At 42.4% G+C, this 23,886-nt stretch overlaps 1 protein-coding gene across 3 annotated transcripts in view; it reads right to left on the reverse strand.

The window, feature by feature from the left end:
* The window catches only part of LOC138623546 (neurexin-3b), a 301,858-nt gene extending 289,625 nt beyond the window's left edge, over nt 1-12,233 (reverse strand). For all 3 annotated transcript variants that reach the window (XM_069703129.1, XM_069703128.1, XM_069703130.1), the window contains exons 1-3: nt 11,409-12,233; nt 6,193-6,210; nt 5,300-5,326 (exon numbers count right to left, since the gene is read on the reverse strand). In XM_069703129.1, coding sequence (XP_069559230.1) covers nt 5,300-5,326; nt 6,193-6,210; nt 11,409-12,105 — 742 coding nt within the window. In that variant the 5' untranslated portion in view covers nt 12,106-12,233. The remainder of the gene's footprint in view (nt 1-5,299; nt 5,327-6,192; nt 6,211-11,408) is intronic.
* Between the last annotated feature and the right edge of the window lie 11,653 nt (nt 12,234-23,886).

Genomic DNA, 23,886 nt, shown 5'->3' on the forward strand with positions numbered 1-23,886 from the left:
CTACATACAGATATACCCCGGCTCAACATAATAAGACTAACAAGATGAATAATTACCACCGAGTGTACTGTAAACCCAAGTCCTCCTGATCTGATCTCATTAGCTGGGTGACATAGAGGTATGACCACATTTGTAATGTCAGCGTAAATGGGGCTGTTAATTGGTACTAGGACTCACTAAATTTATTTCACATAAAGACTGACATATTTTCGGTTGTATTATTCATCCACCAAGCAAAGAACGGGTCAAATTCAGTAAATGAAATTGTTCCAATTTACGACTAAAAGAGAATAAGTGGTTTTAACACCTCAAACACACATTCAAAAAATGTAAAAACCAAGCACTCAAACGTGAATGTCTGCAGGCTGAAGTGCAAAGTTTTGCTAACTGGAGCAGTGGTGCTAACTGGAGCACAGTCGCTGGTCCGTTGCCACAACTTGTAAAAAGTTAGCTGTAACGTCAAAGCTATGCATCTTGGAGCCAAGAACAATCTGATTGCTGGGGACTAAAAAATTCCTCTATAGATGGCTATAGAGGCAGGCCTCATCGGCCACTGTTTTAAGTACAGGGATGACAAGGTGCTCCATATTCTTCATTTGAAATATGTGGCCTCGCAACACTGACATGCTCGCCCCCTTCATCTGCAGCTATCATTTTTCCTTGTGGCTTTGTATCTTTTTTTGTTTTGTTTTTTGCCTTCAACCCCTTCCCCCCCTCTCTTTCTTTTCTCTCTTTCATCTCTCCCCTCGGGAGTTCATTCTCAAATCTATTCTCCCCAGCTTCCCACTCACTGTACCCTCTGACCACTTTGCCATTTACAGTACATAGACACAACTGCAGAGACATGAATTTAATAGCACAGGGACCTGCTGTAAGGCATGTCCTCCTTTTACACATTATGTCTCACTATTTCACAATAAATAGTCTGTAAGGTGAACACTGCGTTGGTCTGTGTTTTAAAATCATCTTTAATCATGGTTAAGCATTTTTTTTTTAAATAAATAGCAACAATTTTGATTCTGTTGTTCATTCATTTTCTTACATAATTCTTCCTTTCCAGGGAATCTGGTTTCTATCCAGGGATCATTGCCGGATTAAAGCAGACATAGAGACAATCATTCACACTTACACCTTTGGGTAATCTAGAGTCCCTGGTCCATGTGATTTGGATGTCCTTGGACAGCTGGATGAAACTGGGACACCCAGAGGAAACCCCCATGGACTTAAGGCCAGAACCCTGCATCAAACCTGGGTCCTCCTTCTTCTGTTATGCAACAGCACTAATGACTGAACCGCTATGGGACTGCTCACGACACACTGATCTGCCCATTGCTAAGTAATATGTGATACAAGTGGAGGGGAATTCTGTTTTTGGTTTTAACCAATCCTCAGGGAAAACAGTGCAGCGTCTGACGTAGAGCGAGCACAAGCAGATCACACACTTTACGCTTAAGTCTCACTGTCATCATGTGTCAGTCAAAAGTCAGAAACTACCAAACTGTCCCTTATTGGAAATCAATAGATGATCCTAATAAATTATTCACATAACACCTCCCCAGCACAGCAACTGTCTAATTGTGGCTTAGCAACCATCAACTAGGTACAGCAGGTTAGTCACACTTTGGACTTCTTCACAAAAAGAAGCAGTGCCCGAAAGGTTTCAGTGATACTCAGTAATTCATTAAAATAAAAATGGACAGAATGAAGTTGGTGAGTTCGATTGCTTACTACTTACAGTAGTAATCCAACATCACTTCCACCACCAAAGAGGACATCAGTCAGTATGTCAGTTTGTGAGATTACAAGATATTCACATCCACTGTGATCTTTTCCCACTGAGTGGAAACCATCCTGGGCTGGAGGTTGGATATCAACAAGTATATAAACTCTGCAACCTCACAGGGATCTGTTTAAACAAATCAACAGTCAGATCTTACATATTTTCTTATCTTACTTATAATATTACGACTGTCAACACTTCTATACAATAGCAATGCTTGTTTCTTTCTGATGAGGATGCAACCTTAGCCTCATCTTTTACCATGATATTATGTATGTAGGCAAGGACATATCTTTTACAAGCGTCTGTTTTTTTTGTTTTGTTTCTCAGCCAAACATATTAGAACCTTAACCAGAAACAGCGTTTTAGCCAATGGAAGCAGCTAAAGTTATCTAGCTAGCTAATGCTGAACACAACGCAAAAGGAGAAACATATTTTTGTTCATCCTGTCTGATATCAACAAACCACTGTTTTGCAAATGACCAACAATTTCAAGTGGCAAAGTTGCACCCTTTAACATAACCAGTATTATGTGCAATGCAATAATGGCAAGGCGTGACATGTGTAGCGACAGTAACTAAAAAGGGGGGAGGGGAGGTTAAAAAAACAATCATCTGCTTATGCACACTTGTGTCTCAGTCGCCATGTTTCAGTCCAAAATCAGGGAATACGGGAATTAACCTAATGATAAAGATCTATCTAAAGAAGGCATGCACACATTGTATAATGACACAACATAACATGACATACAACTTCAGAAAAGTGTAGCACATAGCTTTGATAAATGAATAATGAGGAGACCTCATTAAAATGTTAGGTCAAATTCACCAATCAGCTCGTCTTCAATGGACAGAGAACTGCCATATCTAATTAAGCACTGACACACACACACACACACACACAAATCTGTGCATTTATACACACGTGAATCTTCACACTGCCAGTCTTTCAATAATATTTACATGATATCACTAATCCAGTGCAGCGATAACTCTCATTTCATATTAAACCGTGATGATTAAGTGAAGAGCACACTGTCGTTGTCTCCAGCTTCACTCATTTCTCTGCTCAATCGTTCATCCTTCATGCAACAGAAAATGTGAGCGCTCGTTAGCAGGAAAGCTTCTGATTTTCTCTTTCTCTCTCAAACATACAGGTGAGCCTATGAATACACTAATGAACACACATAATAAATGATTAGCACACACACATATCGCAGCTCAGATAAGAGTAGAGTAGGAAGAAAGGGATTTCTGTACCTTTGTTTCTACCTACAGGTTTTGAAGAGGAGAAAGGATCCGCAGAGATACAAGAGGGAAGAGTGTCATCCAGGCAGAGCACCAGAGAGAGACAGCAGAAAGTGGGGATAAGCTATTGTTAGTCTACATTGAACCGCCGACTGACACTTACATGCAAAATGTTGACAATCATGCAAATGGTGGGGACATGGGAGAAGCGCACGAGGGCAGCACACCACTGACACTTCCCAATTTCAGCTTTTTTTTTTTTTCAATTTTCTTTTCACATCATCTTTTTTTCTTGAATGGCACTACAGTGCAGAGATTCCACCAGAAAGAGGCACAGAAACAATAATTTGCACATTTTGAAACAAGTGGTACAGGAAGCTTGGCGAGTACGTCGAGGTCACGTTGGAGCTACCATTTGTTTTGGCTAGTTTTGGTTGAAGTAAAAATCGAAATGATGAGAAAGAAAATCTATCAACCTCGCTTGTTTACCTGGGGAGGAAAAGTGTTGACACCTCAGCTAATAAAAAAGCTTTGTTAACGTTGTACTCTCAGGTGATGTTAAAGGTCAACGCTGTCAAAACGGTCAATTGGTCGAGTTCAAAGCAGAACTATGTGAAACCGCAGCAGGAAGTAATGTCATGTTTCCAGTTTGCAGGGAGATCTGGGGGGGGGGGGGTTATTGAAATGACATTATATTTGTGTACAATTAAACTGCTGTATATAAGAAAATATGTTTGTATGAAAGTCACTGTTTCTTCCATCACAAAAGATCGCTGATATTGGTTTCATTAAAGTCTCTGATTACATTCAGCTTGAATTACTCAAGAAAAGAGGAACTACTTTTTGGGATCTTCGCTTGTTACATGTTATTTAAAAATAAACTGTGATTTCATGTCAACTAAGCAAACTCATTCTGTTGAAGAGGGTCATGTAAGGTCATGATCAGCTGCTGTTTTTACATTGTTCCTTTATAATATCTATCTACGGTTACTATGATTTCGGTCTGGGTCAGTAATACTTTTTAGTTATGACAAATAAACTATCGTTAATGTGTACCAGCCCGATCGCATTTCCAGGGCGTCAAATGCTGCCGTTTTCATTAGTTATGCACAAGTTGCGCTTTAGTGTCGGCACTGTGACCAGACGGCTCAAAGAAGGAGGTCCTGTGAGTATAAAAAGTGATAAAGAACGTGTAGGGACGAGGTCGAGGATGGTTGGATGGAGCAAACACAGGACTTTCAGCCGGGATACCAGAGGTTGAGTTCGTGAGAAAGCAAAAGTCGACAGGGAATTCTTTTTAGTAACGTAACTAACACGATGATCGTAATGCTACTAAGTGGTTTTAGTGTCTAACCCAAAACCAAATTGTGTCACGTTAACCCAAATCATGATTTTTTTTTTTTTTCTGACCCCAACAGTGTGGTTTCTGTTGCCTAAACCTGAGGAACCTTGAGCGTATCGCTGAGATACCAGCAGGCTGTAACAAAACGGTAGTAATTGGGATGCCTTGGGATGAGAACGAGATGCGTGTACGCAAGATGATGCAACTAAAACACTTGGTTACAATTACAAAAAAAGACATCCATCCGCTGTCCAGACCTCAAAACTACTTCCTACGTTGGTACTGGATATGAAATGCAATGTGTGCGCTACAGATTCGTCCGACATGATTGTATTTTAAAAGTATACTGTTTTTTTAAAAATTAAATATCTTGGTGACATTTTTTGTTCTTTATTCCTCACTTTCCCCCAAATACACCTCTTTTTCATCCTCTAAACTGTCTCCCCAAATTCCAGTCATTTCTATAACCACCCTCCTGCTTCCCCACCCCCCACTCACTCCCCACACAGTGGATTGTGTCACTGCCTGTTTGCTGTGGAACTGAGAATAGTACACAATTATGTAATACACAGAAACCTGGATGAAACGAGGCTGAGGAGACACAGAAGCGTAGAGAGAGAGACAAAGGTGAGATGTGGGACATGCCATGCTGCCATGCACCCCTCCCCTCCCCGCCAACACACGCACACACACACACACACACACACACACACACACACACACACACACACACACACACACACACACACACACACGCACACACACACGCGCCCTCCCACTTCTCTGCAGTAGCAGTGGGAGCACCGCAACACACAAATGCACATGGACAGATAGTGGAGGCACACAGTGTAAATTTACGCCCCAGAACCGAGCCGGGGGGGTGAGTGAGGAAAAAATAATAGAGATCTAGAACGAAAGCGAAGAGAGTACCTTGCTCTGCCTTCAGGTGTGCGAGGCCTTCAAGAGAAAAATCAAACAGACAGGAACCAAGAGAGGAATTGAGAACAACACACCAATACCACAGCCGTATTGTCACTTAGCATGCTTTGCATGATGGCAAACCATGGCTACCACACTAAAAAGCAAAAGCTTTCCCAAGTGCATTTGAAAGCTTTCTGTGGAAACAGACAAATGACTAATAAAGAGAGCAACACCGTATATGAATATAAAGTAGCTGTCGAGGTTGTTTACCGCATACATGTCACCTTTACATGTTATAACAGGATTACTGGTAAAAAAAATAAATAATAATAATTCTTGCCTTTTAAAGGTGAACACAAATAATAAATAGCTTAATATGAAATGAACTGTTGCGACGATTTAACTGAAACATTGGCTGTGTTTCAAATGGCGTACTTCCCATCGTGCACTCAAACACACTCTTACATGTTAGTACACTTAATTGTGTAGTACTTGAACGTCATCATGTCAAATCGCACATCACCTGCCAATATATCTGCTGCTTTAATTAATTTACCCAGACATGAAAGTGTTTTTGTGTCCTCTGTTAAACACACACAATTAAAATATCGATGGCTTCTATCCAACAGCAGTATGGTGGTACTTAGGGAAAAATAAACACTTTTGTATTGTGTTCTGCAACAGCTCCAGCATCCTAAGATGCAGACGTCAGAATATTTGAAAATATTTTGACGTGTGAAAGTGTCCAACTAATTTTTTGGGATCGTTTTGAGTACCTGTAGCGCACCACACGTTTCCATACTTGGCAGTGCGAACGCACTTATGCACTCAAAATAGTGAGTGTTGGTATGTAAGTACGCCATCAGGAACACAGTATATGACTGACTCTCATTGAGACTCACCTGGTTTTCTCTGGACTGCTGTGGAGTCGTCGCAGGAAAAGAGAGAAAGCAAAGAGAAGCATCGCATTAACAACACGCTGCAGCCACTTTTGCATGTGAATCTAACATGCAAAACATACCACACTTCTAATCACTGGGTTTTCATGTAAGGAGCAAAGAGATGCCCCTTGACATGCCTTATTGAAATAACTACTTCTGTAAAAAAAAATAAAAAATAAAAAAAAAATCCCTGTGGAAAGAAGAACACGTAACATTTCATCTGTCCCGTCCTTTCAGGGAACCAGATTGACATTACTTCTCCAGCAAACAACTCTTTCACATTTCGAATATTGTCACAGTAACATAATATTCTGCATCTTGTATCACACAGAGTTCCTCAAACACATTAGAAAGAAGAGACATAAATCACCACTCGTGAGGATTTATGGTGTTGTGAGGTTTGTGGATCTCAGGATGCTCGTTCACAGACCCATGTTTTTCTCCTCCATTTGCCCTTTTCGCCCATTTAACCCTCCAACCCCATGTTTTCTTTATTGCTGACCCAAAATCAGCACACGCATGTGGTTTCTCAGGAGAATGCTCACTGTGGGACTCCTGCTGTGGTTCACAGCACAGTGACAAAAAAAAAAAAAAAACACATTAGTGGGACGGGCATCAAACCTGCCATTGTCTGTCGTGTCTGTTGTACATTGGGTACTCAACTTTTTTTTAGTCTGAAAGTCTCAACCTTAAGGGAGTGTTCAGAGACTTGTAATCAACGCCTCTGAGCATCAAGAACTGACGATAAAAAATTAACAAATCCTAATTAAAACGTGAGACATTTTAAGTATCTGCTCTAATACACAATATCAGATAATAATTTGACTTCGTGCTGTGCCTCGATTGCTCCCCGGGCTACATAGAGGACTCGCCTGTTTCCCACCGCTGCATGCAACCAGGGATTTTTCGGTTTCATTTCTTCTGTCGTGACAGCATTAAGTCTTTATTTAGTGTTAAATTTAACTAACTCAACACAAGACAGAAATATCATTTGAGAAGAGGGGGCCGTAGAAGTGGCTGTTGGAGACGAGGTGAGGATTTTCTGCTGTCTCCTTTAGGGAGTAGAAAATGGATGCTACTTCCCCTCCCACACAAGAAGGATGACATTGGCAGAGGGAAGGGAAGGACGAAGCGATGGAGGCAGGGGGAAGGGAGATAGCGGCCAGCTGATGGACAGCAGCACAGTTCCGGCTCGCAAAATTTGGGGGCCCTGAGTTTATGAGCCGCAGTCAGCAGGTCCGCATCTTTTGTATTTTTTTTTTTGCCTGACCGTGAAAAATGCTTCCGCTCAGTTAAACGTGCATATCCTGCCTGAATGTTCGCAAGCTAAATGCTCAGTTTCCCCCATGTAGATAAAACCCTTTCTCTTGATGCAACAGCGCTCAGAACAAGCCAATGTGCTGTGGAGGACATGTGGTCCGAGTGTAATCCCCTGCTCTATTTTACCAGCAGCTTCACCACTCAAATCCAAACATAATTTTCAGCTTGGGCACTAGACACAAATGCCCTCTGCACTGGAATCAGGCAAGTCCCTGCACCATTTTTTTTCCCTTTTTTTCTCCCTGACCTACTTTTTATAGTAAGATTATTGTAACTGTCATTTTTTTTTCCATGTCTGTTTATTAATCCCTAAAGCTAAGCCTGAAGGCACCATTTCAGCACTTGCTTAACAGTTTGCTTGCCCCAGCCTTCAATTACTAGCCTTCAATCAAGTCACTGCATATTTTGGAAGCAAAAAGACGGGTGTGGGCTGGTGGTGGTGGGTGGGGGGAGGTGGGGTTTAAACTGTTCATTATAAATACAGGATGTGCAATTGTGGAAGAGGAATTGGTGCGATCGTTTTTAGATATTCATTAAACAATCCAGTGTAGCTCTTGACAACCTTGACCTTCTGCATAACTCATTGTAACAGGGAAACCCTCAGGTATTCAAGAGACTTCATAATGTCACCAGCGCTAAGTTAAATGAACAGAATGAGGTTCAATATGCAGATCATTACCATAAAAGATAATGATATTTGCACAGCTAATAGCAGGAGAAGAGTCAAGTTGATATAAAAAAAAATGACGTAGAAGTAGCTTAATCAATGACAGGACGAAGGGCCGGATTTGCCATCCGAAGTCAACATGTATGGAGAGCGAGTGGTGTCTGATTTCAGTCGGTTGCCCTGACACAGTTAGCTGCACTGATACGACCCGATCCACAGGGGAGGAGAGGCTAAACATGTGTTTTATGGCCAACTGTTTTTTGGTGCTAAGCTGCGAGCCGAGCTGGGTACGGCTCGGAAAAAGCTGCAGGAGCTCAGAGACGGGAACGGTCTCATGATTATCGCTGCAGTGAAATGATGATGCTTCTCACCATGATGGAAGAAAAGCACACCAAAAAAAAAAAAAACGGGCAAACAGCGTGGCAATATGGATGTTTTTTTTAGTGGGAGTGCCACATTAAGTTCTCCCCCTTTCCCTTTTTCTCATTCCTCATCTCACCTTAATTTTGCCCACTCTATGCGTTTCCCCTTCTAGGCCAGTGGGCTAGCGGGCTACCGTTAGGAATACGGCTGGCAAAATGCTTCCGAGGCCCAGTCCACTCAGTCAGTCAGCCATCTGCCCGTTTTAACGAGCAGCTCCGGGGCCTTTTCCTCGTTAATGCGTGTGTTTGTGTGCTCGCCTGTAAATGCAAATGTCTCTGAGTGTGTGCATTCGAGGCCTGGACGACTGTCTGATAACGTACAAATATTCACAGGTTCGACGGATTGCTTTCATTGCTCATTAATGTTTAACATAATCACAGCATACCAACAAAGACAGGTGTGCTTAGCAGTTGTTCCAAACGGTGGAAGTGTGATCGCTCTGAATAGCCAATGAAAACAGACTGTGCTCAGGGGTTGCTTTCACAACAAGTAGTTTGCCACTTGTGGACATAACAATTTAAAAAAAAAAAAAAAATCTGCAGTAGTTTGCTGATAGACAGGCGGAGGCATTTTCCAGGCAAATTAGCCGTCTCTGTTCTCATTATCCTCCTAATTATGGTTTCCAGTCTCTGTGGCATAATCAACAATCAGCCACATCAGTTAATGGGAAAGTCAGAAAAGAGCAGCAGTCAGATCAGCTGCGGAAGGAAATGACTACCTTCCTTTATGGCCTGAAAGCAGAGGAAGACGAGGACTAGATGTGTCTAAGAAAGATAGACACACAGAGGTGGGGGGTGAGGGGGGGGGGATACAACAGGCTAGCGGTGAATTCACTCGTGACACTTGGCTCTGCCCTGCGGCTGAGATATGGCTACCTCTTTCCCTGTCCAAGCTGTCTGGCTGAGGCGCGAGTGCACTCTTAAAACCTCAGTTGTTTTAACACGAAGATGTCATAGTTCCCCTGTCAGCTCTCAGACAAATGGACCACCTACGCCTCCTCTATCGACTGTTCGACAAAGGCAGTGAGCAAATGGGATGAAGCGAAAAAGGGGTCAAGTCCAGTCCGTCCGCTTGACTGCTCTGCAACCAGCACATCGCGTGCTGCTGTCCTGAACAGTGCCGCAGGCTAGTGCTTGGGATTTAAGCTCCAAACAGCTTCGTTCGGGCAACAAATACTCTGACATATTAAGAGACAAACGCAGCAAAAAATGCTCCAAGGAAATCAGAAACTCTATATTTTAAATGCATGCTATAATGATGAGAAATTATAGCATCTTAACTGTATTTGATGCAGCTTAAAATAGGTTGCGATCTGCATTGTAGCATTCAGTGAGCATTCCCCTGATTTTTGGCAAAATGGAGTCATCCCTCAGCCATGTCAGTGTGATTTAGACAGGCAGGAAGTGGGTCAGCAGTGGAGGAAATTTGACATGGGTCTGTTCACACAGAGTAATCTTCTACAATCAGTACACAAGAAGAAATGAGTTAAGGTCGTGGTGAAAGTGTGTATTGTATGTGTTACAGGTCTAAATGTGAAAAATGGACATTTCTGTGACGTAGGACAATGCAATACCAAAAAAGAAGGAAATGAAGCAAGTTATTCCTGGCATCAACTGGCATTGATCTCAAGGCTACAAGCAGTGGTGTGTTTGTAAAGAGGTAGATTTTTTTTTTTTTGGCAGCAAAACAACAAACAACGGGAACAGAAACCGATTTCATTCTGCGACTTTGTCTTGGGCTGCAGAATTTAAAGTAGTTCAGTGTACAGAAGAGGAAAATTATTTTGTTTGTATTTCTTGGAAAGGAAGGGAAAGACCAGATGTTCCTGTATTATATCACGGTCATTTGACCATTTGAGTGTATAACCAAGTATCAGCTGTAAAAAAAGAAAAGAGGTTTTTATTGCCTAAAGCTTTACAGGTGTGAAGACAGAATACCGTAGAGTATTGTCAAAGTTCTGCATCTCATTACACTCCCCAAACAAGAGATGGCCTTGGTACAGAGGCAGAGAAAAAAAATAGATGAAGTTGTTTCTCATCCAAACTTTGTGTGTACCTTCAGGTCTCTGCAGCACCTTGCAAAATCTGAATACATTTAATGACAAAAAGAGAACTCAGTGTTGTAATTTTAGTCATATCAGCTAATACCGTATCCACCACCACCTCATCAAAAGTAATAACTGTGAAGGGAGAAAATGCTGAGCACATCACCTCCAATTTAACTCCCACCTGAAATATGAAGGCTTTCTAAAAGAAGCTGTAAGACCAAACAAACCACAAAAGTAATATTCTGATTTTGATGTCCTGTGTGAATGACATTAAATCTGTCTAACACACTGAAGTAGAGCTGCTCCTGCTTTGTATAAATTACACTGTTGTATAAATGCTACGCTGTAATCAAGGCACATTTTTCAAGGCATTTCGTAAATGAGGTTTGGTGTGGCACAAATCATATTGGGTGTAGTGCGTATTGCAACACAGTTATGGAAATTAAATCTAATTTCAGAAGTCTGCATTGAGATTTATGGTGGTGCCAAATAGTTCTAAGCCACATGGTATGAGATGGTTTTAACAGTATATACTTTATATGTCTGCACAAAGCAAATTTGAAGGTACGTATATCAATCTTCACTGTGTACCTGGAAGCAAATAGTAAACCTGTTGTTAGATCAGGTCCACATTTGTTATGAATCCCACTGAATTTTTTACAAAGATTTTAATCAATATTCAGCACTTGACACAGAAAGCTCTGGAGCCAGCCCCCTTACCTTCAGTGCAGTATCGACCTACATATCCAGTTTTGGAGCAGTCACAGTAGGTTTCTCCATCTGCCAGCGAGCAGATCCCGCCATTCTCACAGGGGTTCTCTGTGCAAAGGCCCATCATCTCCAAGCGTACTTTCTGACTATTGATTAGTGTGGGCAGCTTACTCCCATAACTGAGGTCTGTGATAATTCCTTTGAATGGCGGCAGCTCACGGACAGAGGGCACGGTGATGGCAGATGTGCGGATGTCTCCCGGGAGCCCTCCGAGAAAGAGGTCGCTGACGATCTTCATGAACTGCCGCTGGGGCCGCACCTCCTCCGTCTTGGTCTGGCCGTCCACGGCCAGGCCAGTCCGCAAATTGTGCCTGTTGACGGCGGCAAAGTGCCAGCGGCTGTCGTTGACCAATTTGTCGGAGGTGATGGTGGTCTCGGCGCAGTCAATGCTGACGCGGAGCTGCATCTTACCCTCAGACACGGCGAGAAGCAGAAAGTCACAGTATCCGCCGTCGTCGAAGTAGAGCAGCAGGCCTTCCGATTGTGAAGTCTTGAACTGAAAGGTCAGGTCACTTCTGGAGCTGGCGTCCCAGCGCAGGTAGCGAGCCCACTGACCTTCAGAGCCAGTAAACTCCAAGCCTGCGCTCAGGCCCAGCACGGTACTTAGCAGCATGAAGCAATGCCCAGATAGGCTGTTTGGATTCATCGTAGAGAATAACAGGGCGCGCCACAAGAGGGTCAGAACTGGGGAAAGATCCTCAGAGTGATACTAACATCTGATTGTGGTTTTGTCCCGGGGTTTATCTGCTGATTGTTATATTCCACATAGATAATTTTACAGTCAAGCAGACAATGCAATATCCTTTTTTTTTTTTATTATTATTATTTTAGAGCGAGATCTAATGCTGATAATGGATGGAATCTAATCTCGTCAGCCAAGTCTATGGAGAGATATATGGAAAAATATCCAGTCTCCACACAAAGCGGACAGGTGAAAGTGCTGTGATGAAGTGGATCCTTGGTGTGTTTTGTCAGTGATTCAGAGCTGCATCTTGCGATTTTTCTTTGAGGCGACTTCCTGGATTGAAGCACATGACGGTCATCGTTGGTCCGGTTCCATGCCCCATGCTTCGAGCTCCAGCTTCAGACACACCTTTGACAGAGCTGCAGAAAAAAACACAAAAAAAACAGACAGCCTGTGAATACTGCACATTTCTTTAAGCAGAAATTCATATTTTTCTACGTGAATTGCCAAAACAAAGGAACTGCCTGCAAATAAAATGCGAGGTAATGAATACAGAAAACAAATACAATACGATATATCTGATGGTAGCCAATAGTTTATCTGCTACAAAGAGAGCATTTGTCAAAACTAACACCATCAGAGGGCTGTTTATTCAACTCTAAGGAATTTTTAGTGGAGATGTGGCATTATGTTAGCATATTTTCATGTAATAAAGTCAGTTTATATGAAAAATAGTATTCAGAAGGGGCAGACTAGAGAAAGCAGCGACTATGCAAACTGTGCCTATGAGTTTAGATCAAACTGAAAGGCACCATGAGAGGACCATTCAACGCAGAATCGACTCTCTATGTGGCCATTAAATACAAACAAATAACCACTAATAACACCCATTAAAGCTTTATGAGCAGTTTATGCACGACTCCATTCTCTACCAATTACTCATTGTATTTTGTAGCTCAACTGGAATAATTGTTCAGAGTTTTAAAAGCCTTAATTTGAGACTTAAATTTCCAAACAGTGGCAGCAAAAAAATGATAAACAAATAAATAAAACCATCCAGTAGACCGTTGTTGTTGATTCCATGATGAGTGGAAATCCATTGAGGTGAGCCAGAACATGTGTTTAGCCTCAAACGTTAGCCTGCTATCTGTAGGGGTCTGCTGGGATCCTGATAAATATGACTAATTATCCACTGCCACTCTCTCTCTCATTTGCATGTCTTTGGGGGATTACAATCATAAACAGCTTATTCAGAAAGATGTTAGGATGGTAGCACTTCATATTTGAATCCCCGCCACTATTAACATTTCTTTCTTTTTTTATTTCTTCCAGAGACTACATATTCAAATTGTTTCCGTCAATAACACCCAGATGGCACTGGTATGGAATATTAAGTCGCTCAGTAGCCTTTGCATGCTACACCTGTACTCATCTAGTTCTGCTTAAATTTGCTCAGCAGACCTAGGAATGATTCACGTGGCGAAACCTTATACGTGTGCGTACTCTTCCAGCCCTTTGCCCTTGCAATTGTTTTGGCAGCGGGTTGCCCACCAGACAAACGCATTGTCCAGCCATGACAGTAGCACAGAGCCATGCAACACAATAGGCCCTTTAACCACCTGCACTGAATAGTTAATCTTGCTGCAGCAGGCGAGCTATTGAATTCTAGTAACCGATACCGATGCTGATGTACTGTGTGTGCACGCATGTGTGTCCCCGTGCAGGAGTGGGTCTCTGCGACAACACCGGGTTGCCAAGCTGGATGACTGCGGTTGTCTTAAAAGGGACTTGGCAGCAGAGAGGTTAAAAGGTTCTGCGTGGCGAAATAGCCCCGAACGCCGCTGCGTCAGTCCGACGCGGGCGACTACAGAGGCGTGTTGCGTGCTGCGTCCCTTCAACAAGCAAAGCTCGTGGTGCCAATGAAACCTGAGACGTCAGTGCTTGTATGAAAACTGGCCTCTATTCAGTTAACGTGACTCATTGTGTGCGTTGCCTAACTGAGGCATCAGGTGTCCCCGCAAGCCGCGGATCCGAAGGTGAATGCAAACAATGCTAACGTGTTCTCTGTCGGTTCACTAAAGCACTAATGGGGACTTGCAGAGCTGTTTCGTGGCAGACATTTTGATGTGTCATTGTTGGGGAAGAACAGGTGTGTTAATAAGAGCTGCGTTCACTGTCATTTCCCCGTATCGACAACGCAAAATGTCTGCTGTGAGAAAAAAAAAAAAGGTTTATTAACTCCAGGTTACCACAACGTTACTTTTATTTAACTGTAAAAGCATTTTATACTAATACAGGGCCGGTTCAGAGTCATTCTTTTGACATTTGACTTTCTCAAAACATAAATTTTATGTCGGAAAAACGCCGTTCGTTAGTAGGCTGAGCTCATTGAGGCTAATGTGGTGACAAGCTAACTTTCACGTGGGATATTTTACATTTCCTCACAGGTTTGTGATAAAAAAATTAAAAAAAAATGCCTTTCAGCTTCGCAAAACCAGACACTTTTGGCCATTCAAACATAGCTTTTGTCTTTAAATTAAAAAGTAGGCAACATATTTCCAAACATAAAGGCCGAACCATCTTGACATCGTGGATCTTGACATCGTGGGAGTCGGCAGTAACATAAGCTAGCTTGCTCTATAATAGCTATGCAAGAATAAGCAAAAATCTTCTGGGATATACACATTGAATTATTAAATCGTGCAGGATATGAGATGACCTGCACGGGACACCGTCACTGACTGGCCATAAATGATGCATATTGAGGCGTCCAGCTTCGGTGTGTGCGGCAGATTTACTGACATGTTTTTTTGTAAATGTAGCGCGAGCCCCCCATTACGCACAGCCCCCCCCCCCCCCCCACACACACACACACACACACACACCCCTGCTGTGCTCCCTGTCTATCACAGGAGCCTCAGCCTTGAGGAACGATTTAATCCGACATCAGTCACACCAGACAAGGGTATGCAGCGTTGGGAGGGTGTCCGGACCTGCGAGTCCACTGGTTAGACGGGTCCAGGGACCACCGGGGGACGTTTTGGGGGACACCAAGCACTCAGCAGGGAAATTGATCATTTCAGGGTTTATGTTCAGCGGGGATACTTGCTTGCGTGACTTTTAGGCCTCCAAGCAAATCAAACCGAGGTGGACGACAAAAAAAGTTATTTGGAAAGGGGGTCAGCTGCACACACCTCAACACAGCAGCGCAATCTGGCACCGCGCCTTTAACGGAATGAGACAATAAAAAAGTATGTCTGTGTTATGGCCTTCTCCAGGTGCAACAATAGTCTCGTATTTGACCAGAAAAATCTTTAGATGAGAAGAATAAATAAATATTCAAAAGGCCAACAATCTCTGAAGAAAAATAAAGGTGGGCACGAGGTCGTTGTTAACTCTCCAGTCAGCTCAGAGGAACAAGTTCCGGCAGGAATATAAAATTATAGTGATGCTGCTGAAAGCCACGGTGGATATTTCAATTCCACACAGGCACGCTCTCCCAAAATGAGCGCAATACCCAATTATATCATAGATCATAATAGGAATTTTATCTGTTAATTGAATATTTTAAACCCCTCAACTGATAGAAAAGCGATTAAAACCGGCTCAGACCCGCAGCCCCGCATCGATGAATAAAACAGCGGTCAACCTTTTTTTTTTTCCAGCAGCGCTCCAGCTTTCCCTCTGCTTCACGCACGGTGGCAGTCTGGCTGTTGCTCAAGGGCTCACCAGCCTTTGCTTTTGAAATTACGAAGCGAATTTTATTTATTTTTAACAGGGAAGTCGGAATTACGTTTGGAAGAAGCCGACACTCGTGGAAAAATCATGAGGAGGTCTGTCTCTGAAGTGTTTTCGGTGCTGAGCTGTCACTGAGAGACGCGATTCAGTCAACTGAAACTTTCCGTCTCGACGCTCTTCACTCTTATCACCACCAATATCTGTTACAAACACAACTTTGATAAGTCAACGTGGTCCCCCCCCCCCCCCCACCACAAATCACTCGATCCTCTGAGGTTAAACTGCGGGTGAGAGATTTTAAACTAATCATCCGAGCCATCCCGCTGCGCTTAAATCCCCATCCCAAAGTCAGCCCAAATTCAACGTCACATTCACGGAAAAACACAATTCCTGCAGAAAAACTTCAGAATGCCGCAACGCAAAACATCATCACGCAACACCTACTGCATGTGGGACGGGATGAGAAAAATTAAATAAACCAGTTTTAACATGCCCCTTACCTTTTCGTGCAGAGACGACTCCGGACTGATAAAGCCCGCGTATAAATAGCGCAAATTTATAATAATCCACAGCAAAATCCCATCCAGAAAGCGTGGTATTGTTTAATTGTAGTATGCCCGGGGCGGTGAGATGCTGATGCTCGTGATGAGGCGGTTATTAGAAGTGAGGCGCGGTGGAGGAAAAAGGCAGCGGTCCTTCTTTCCTCCGGCTCAGTGAACGCGCATCTCTCAGCTCGGCTCACTCAGCGCAACTGCTGATGGGCCCCTGGATTTCTCCCACACTGACGATCTGACCCGCCTTCAACACGGCGCTCTGCACAGTGGGGAGGGGGAAACACTCCATTTTGGAGAGACAACGGGGGGATGTAGCCCCTTAGGACAAATTACCAATAATGAAAATGATTTGTTTCTTATTTTTAGATGGGGCTTTTACATTATCTTTGCAGAAAAAAAGAGGCTTCTACTGCTTGTGTGCTGGAATTGTGAACAAGACAAGGCGCACATGACGTTTAAATTGTTCACTGTATGGAGTGCACACCTTCGGGTTTTTACCATAAAAATCATAAATGTGTCCATAATTTTAGGTGCCTCTAGTGTCTGTCTGTTTGCCAGAGGAGAGGACTGTCTGGATCTACAAGGTAAAGGAGTCAAATGTGACCATTCCTGTCCTGCATTTGCTTCTGGTTACTCCTGGAAATGCACTATTATATTCTAAACAGGTGTAAATGACAGTATATTGCTATTTTATTGAGAAATTCCAGGCAGTTCAAGCTCTGAGCCTGCTCTAGGAGTTCAGCACTTTGGACAGCTCTGGACACAAGTGAAATTTTGCATGTTGTCACAGGGATCCTGATGCCTGGGTGCTGTCCAAGGTGCTGAAAGCTTGTCAGACAGGGAAGGGAGCGAGAGAAACCAGAGAGACAGGGCGAGGAAAACTCGAGAGGTCTGCAGTGCTTTGTCTTTACATATAACACCACAGCAGAGCACTTGAAAATGTTTGAGTGCAAATCTTACAATAGGCTGTTTAAATTCAGTACAGGCTTATGTTAGGATGCTGTAGCCAATAATGTTTCCTTTTTACATTTGGACTTATTCTACTAATGACACCTACTACTGCTGCTACTACTAATGATAATGATGATATTTTATCAAGCTGTAATGTACAGTTTGCATCACTATGATGTAGTCTTCTCATTCAGCTTTCTCTAGGTCTGACAAATATGGTGTTGTGTAGGAAAATGGAGGAAGGGCCAGTAGTCTCGTGAGATCATGGCACCCAGGCGTGGCCAATATAGCCAATGATCCAGAGGCTATTGCTACAGTGCTTTCTGGACTTGACAACTGTTTTGCAATAGTTGTACAAAAGGTGAAAGGTCGTCTTTTTCACCTCTTACTGTACATCATTAAGCATCACATGAATGTTGTGTATTCTATTTACAGCTCTCCTGCTGCTGTTGATGCTTGCTATTTCTGTTTCATGATACTTATCTAATAAAATAGAGTTTCCAAAATTGCTAGAGGAAGAAAACACAAAACCAGAAAATGTATTAAAATGCATAATGAGAGGATTAAAGCAACAAGAACAAATAAATAATCAAAATAAATAAGCGATTTGTAAAATGCAAAATGACAGTGTAAAATAAGCACACTCTTGAAATTTGACGGGATTTAAAAAAAAACAACCAACTGCATCAAAGTAAAATTTGCATATCAAAGTTCTGCAGGCAGGGCCTTGGAGGAGTGCTCAGGGACATGTAATGTGAGTCTAGACTGCAGGATCAGTCAGCCAGGCCCTGCCCGAGGGGTCTCGACCTGATCTCTGACTTATAGCGTACTGAGAGGTCATTATATATCTGGGCATCGCACCAAGTTTAAACATGACAAGCGTTCATGAGCAATGGAAGGAAGCTAAATGTGGAGATGTGTGGACTCTCTTCATCTGGCACCAGCTCAAAATCCGAGCTGCTGCATTGAGGAATAGCTCAAGGCACGAGAGTGACTTTTGACTGAGGCAAGACTAGAGGGAGATGAGCAGAGAAGCATCAATGACCTTCTGTTGTTCTGTGAAGAATAAAAAGAACCTGGACGGACCACAGAGATTTCTGGACTTCTGGATGTACTACAGCAAGAAAAAAATAAAAGTTTATTTAACTTAACTTAAAACTGTGGATGGCCAAGTTGTGTGTGTATATATATATATATATAAATACTGCATATATCACATAGACTGTATATAAAAGTGGGCATAGCTTCTGAAAAATGAGGCCAATGTGGAAGTGCCTTAAATTGCAATACCACCAAGTGCCACTAGAGGTCGGCTCCAAAAAGCGCCGCTTTCCATAGACCCCTATTCAACTTCTCTCATGATTTCTATAGGTAAATCGCGAAATTCACTCTTCCAGATTAGTGTTCTGGCGGTCCATCTGAAAATAATCCCATCATTAATTATAAAATAAGATTAAAAAAGCCGTGTTTTGGGGGGCGTGTCTGTTTGATTGACAGGCCTGTGGTGCAGTCAGGTTACAGCTATCTGTGGGCGGGATTTAGTATCTCTGATCTGATCGAGTCAGATCCACTGCTCGCTCCTCCCCAGCTCGTCCAAATATGGTCACTTCTGGCACCAAACCGCTCAGAGCAAGCAAGATGGCGCCGGGCAAATTCCGAACTCGAAGCTTCATAACGGCCGTTCACAAACTAATGGGTGATGTCATTGCTGGTTGCTGCTTGATATATCAAAACATGCTGCATCAATTTCTCCTCCAAATGTCCCTTTTAATGCACTTGTGTCAGATCAACTTTCTCATTAAATTAAATGTAACCTTATGCAGAGCACTATCTTTTAGTTTAGTTTAAAAGGTCAAAGCACCATAAACATGTTTTGCCTCCATAAAGCAGTATTTTGAAGCAGGCAGAGTGAAGGATTGGGTCTTAAAAACTGCCATGGGGCCTCTGCAGGTCATCTCTGTTAATGACCATGAGACACTGGCTATCTTAAAGGAATACATTCTATCGCAAAGGTGGGGACTCAGCCAATACGGTGGAAAGCCGGGGATATTAACCCATTGCTAGAGAAGGTGAATTACAACTGCATGATGAACACTAAGGTCGGTAAATAAGGCACTAAGGTCTAATAGGACTCAAATGAAACAATCGCCTGCATCTGCTGGAAAATTGGGGCCATTTGTTACTTTGAATACGGCAGCGAGACTAAAGCAACATCTGGGCCGCTGTATTGTCACTGCAGCCCTGACCTGGATAGAGGGGGGAAAAAGAGGGGCGCTGTGATTGGACAGAACGGATGAGTGCCCCTCGCCTATTTGCTTGTTAAAATAATCACTGGACCTCATCAATTATATATGTAGTTTTAATTTATAATCATTCCGGTCACTATTGAGTAGATTGATGGTGAGCTGCCTTGTCCAATACAAGTTTCTCATACATTTTTACCAATGAATTTTCAAAACTTTTCCGTAACTTTTTCATGACCTTTGACCCCATTTCTGTAACTTTATTTTCAGGGTTTAACATTGGAAGGACCTGCATACCCGAGACGAGCGCCTCTGACTGGTTGTTACGTGGGAGGGTTAATATTGAGGACCAGTTGACTGACGGTAACACAAGCAATCAAAACAACCTAGAGTCTGGAGTGTATGCAGACAAAGCAAGGGCCTGTTCCACCATCACACAGCCTGTAAAGAGCCTGTAAAGAGCTAGATTGCAAAAAAGTATAACAAAGAATGTATTTTGCTGAATGTTAATTATGTTTTGGGATTTTTATGAACACAATTTAAACCATACCTAAAAACAGTTCAGATTTCAAAACTTTTCCAAAACATTCTGTTAATTCAAAACCACCTCCAAGTCTAGAAAACTGATTTTCTTCTCCATGGGAAACCTGACAAACATGACAGCTTTGAATGAATTTGACACACTGATATTAAAATAAATGATAATTATAATGATGGCATTAATAAAATCCTTTTTCTATTTCATTTGACTGTTCAAGATACTGACGGTTTGAAGATAACCACTGACTACTGAGCCTTAAAAATGACTCATGATGAATATGTCATCTGTTAAGATCATTCCACAATTATAATTCATTTATTTGGTTTTCATTTGTGTCACACATTAGAGGATTTTAGATTGCCAGAGTATCACCTGGTTCGTCCGGGAGGTTTGATATGAAAGATAATCCACTGACATATCAAGCAGGTTTTAGGGGCTAATTAAAGCAGGGTGGTGATGAGAAGATTAACAGCTCTGCCTCTAATTACTGGGAGCAGAGAAAAACTGAGAGTACAAAGGCAGAGGACAGAAAGCTGCATCCCTCGAGAAATATAAAAGGTGACGGGTCACAGCACATGCACTTCGACTAGTAAACTCAGTGTGCCAAGACAAAAATGCACACAGAATGACAAAAGAATCTCTTACACAAATATATTATTTAAATCAATGACATTAAAGCCTTAAGTAACCTCAGTTTCCCATGCAAGGTTTTCTACCCTCCTTACAGCTTTACTGAAAAGGTTAATAAATCATGTATAACATTTTAATTCAACACAAGTTAACGGAAATAAAACCCCAGATACTTGTTCAGAAATCACGAAATTAATTTCCTGCTGCAACAACAACTGTTGCAATATTAATGATGTGGTGTATATATACCATAATGCAAACATGTACAAATCATGGATAAAGATTTTTCCTGCTGCACCGTGATGGTTTGGAACAATGCTTAGTCATCATCACGCAGAGGAAAGAGGCTTCTTAGTGAACGATCATTTTCCACAATCCCGGCTCTCTGTTGCTAATTTCGCCCTGCTTCATTTTGTAGTAGACTTTGCAGACTTTTCAAAGAGCAACCTTTGCTCCTCTCACGCACACGCACACACACACACACACACACACACACACACACACACACACACACAAAGGAAACATGTTCTCTTAGGTTGCAGGGCTTTTTCTGTCCAGCGCTGTCTCTAGATCAGTGGCCTCGTGGCTCCACTGTCGGCCCCCCGATAGTGGGAGGTTTGGAGTGGAGTTTGATCTTTCGCCGACTCCTCCCGGCATGATTCTGACTGCAGTCCAAAGTGCTGAGCCTCCGCTTACCGCAGATACAGCAGACGAGCTACCAACCTATTAGCCCCGAGTTTGAGCAAGGCTTACTCTTAAACCACAAACAGATGACACACTGCCACCGCGGTCCGTATGCGTGTGTGCTCACTGTGCTCACTGCAAATATCCATTATCTCCTCTTATTGTTCCTTTTGTGTTCATACTCGATTAGCAGCTGCTGCTCAGCAGTTCCAAACCATTTTCATGAGAAGTGATGTGTGGGTATCTCTTCTAAGGGACACCTGGTAATTATAAAGTAAAAATTTTTTTTTTTTTTAAAAAGCACGTCAAAAAAGGACTCGCTACAAAGGGAGGCCTGTGAAAAGCATTTTTCAGTTCGTCTTTCCAACAGTCTCTTCTCTCACAATGAAGTTTAAGAAGACAAGAAACAGCCACATTTCTGTTAAAAAAAAATGGGCGAGCACATGCCCCTCCATTTGCGCCAATATTGAAAGAAATAAAATCCATTTCTAAGCCCTGGTTGCAGAGGCAAAGAATTTATTTCACAATAACGGCAATTAGCTCGCAACCTAATAAGCTACATTTCCAAATACATTGACAATAACTAGCGAACTAATGTTACAGCTACATAAATGGAAAATATTATATTTTGATAAATGGCAACTTAAGGTTAAACATGCAAACAAAATTCTCTGATTTTCCATGACTTGGCCCACAAAATCCTCAAATTCCCCGACTTTCCCCGTCTGGAAAAGAGTTTTTAAAATTCTCTGATATTCCGTAACCCGTGGCAACTCCGAGTTAATCCAAAATGTCTTAATAACCACATGCTGTCTCCACAGGCTAATGATATAGAAGGGATATTACACACTCTGTTGTGAATGAGACAGTGAGTACTCTGCTAAGCTAAGCTAACCTGCCGGCTGTTTAATAATGTAAATGCTGGCATTATCCTATTAATGTGTGTGTGGTGTGTATCGTCCCCACAACTGTAAGTTTGAACAATACATTTCAACGAGCCTGCTGCCAGCGGGCACCACCTGCTATGGTGCTATCAATAATCCATGAGGGTCCTAATAACGCTGCATCACGGTTTACCACCTCCACACTGAAGGTCATGTGTTTTCTTTCTCACTCACACAAACACACAGTGATGCTGATTGATCCTAATTGTAGTTATTTTACCTCAAATCCCTGCCGTCTGAACGCCCGCCTGGCCAGTCACTAAAGAGGCCGTTAGCGGGTCAAAGTGATTACACTATCAAGGACATCTATTAGAATCCAATTTGGCCAGGTTAGGTCCTCAAACAGGCCTGGCTAACCTCCCTAATGGACATTCATTTATCTCCTGTTGTTTGGGAACTGTTGCGTGCGAGGTCCGCAGCTCCGGTGCTAAGCAGGATGGATGTGATATTTAGATCAATAGGTCCAGGTTATGGGGAAAAATGCGATGGTATACAGATAATAAGAGGGTGATATTTCATTGTAAATGTCATAGTGATGTAACCATTAATGCCCAGGCTGGGGGACAACGCCCGCACATCAGACTATACACACATATGCAGTATGGACACATCAGTAGAAGACCATATACTGTATATACAGCGCCTTATACAGCACGACACATAAAGGCACTTCATCTATCACCCCCTCTCATACTGCTGAGAATCTATCTGAGTAATGAGGAGAAGCACCTGTCAGGCCTGCTTATTTTGACACATGGAATGTAGTTCCGACACCTACATACATCTGAAAGGGGAGCGACAGAGAGAGAGCGAGACAAAGAGACCGAGAGCACACTCACCGCACTGCAGGGTAACCTGCATGTTTTTTTTAACCACATACCTCAGAGCTCGAATAAACAATTGCTAGAGATGTGCCGTAATGCTGCATCAATCACTGGCCTACGCCACGGGAAACTGCTGCTCTGAGATGAGATCCACCGTTCTTACAAAGACCACAGGATTAAAACTACACTTGAAGAACATATAACTTAGAGTACGTCCCTTTTTAGTGAGTGATGCTGTTCAGAACTGTGAGTTCTTTGAGTGTGTGAAATCCCATGCAGCTCCTTTAACCTCAGACCACAGCAAACTAGAACTTTCTGCACCATGTTTCACTGCATAAACTGCTGTCTAGAAACAGATGAAAGTTAAACTGTGAAATACACTGTCGTAGGCTTTCGGCATTACCAAACAGCTGTTGTGGTAAAACAAATGTAACCTTGTTAATACTAGTCATAAAACTGGATAATAGTTATTTAACTCAGTGTCTGTGAAATAAAACTGTGAATCACACTTTAGTGTTAGTAGAAGTGATCTTTAACTTAAGAATTCACTCCCACTTGCGCACAAACAGGAAATCATTGTGTTCAGACTGAGACTGAGTCAGACCACCGATATTTCAGCATCTCCACCAATGA

This window comes from Brachyistius frenatus, unplaced genomic scaffold, assembly GCF_029030835.1.
Source record: "Brachyistius frenatus isolate BFR_SWC_R1_liver_20210118 unplaced genomic scaffold, ASM2903083v1 Contig_44, whole genome shotgun sequence".
NCBI lineage: Eukaryota > Metazoa > Chordata > Actinopteri > Embiotocidae > Brachyistius > Brachyistius frenatus.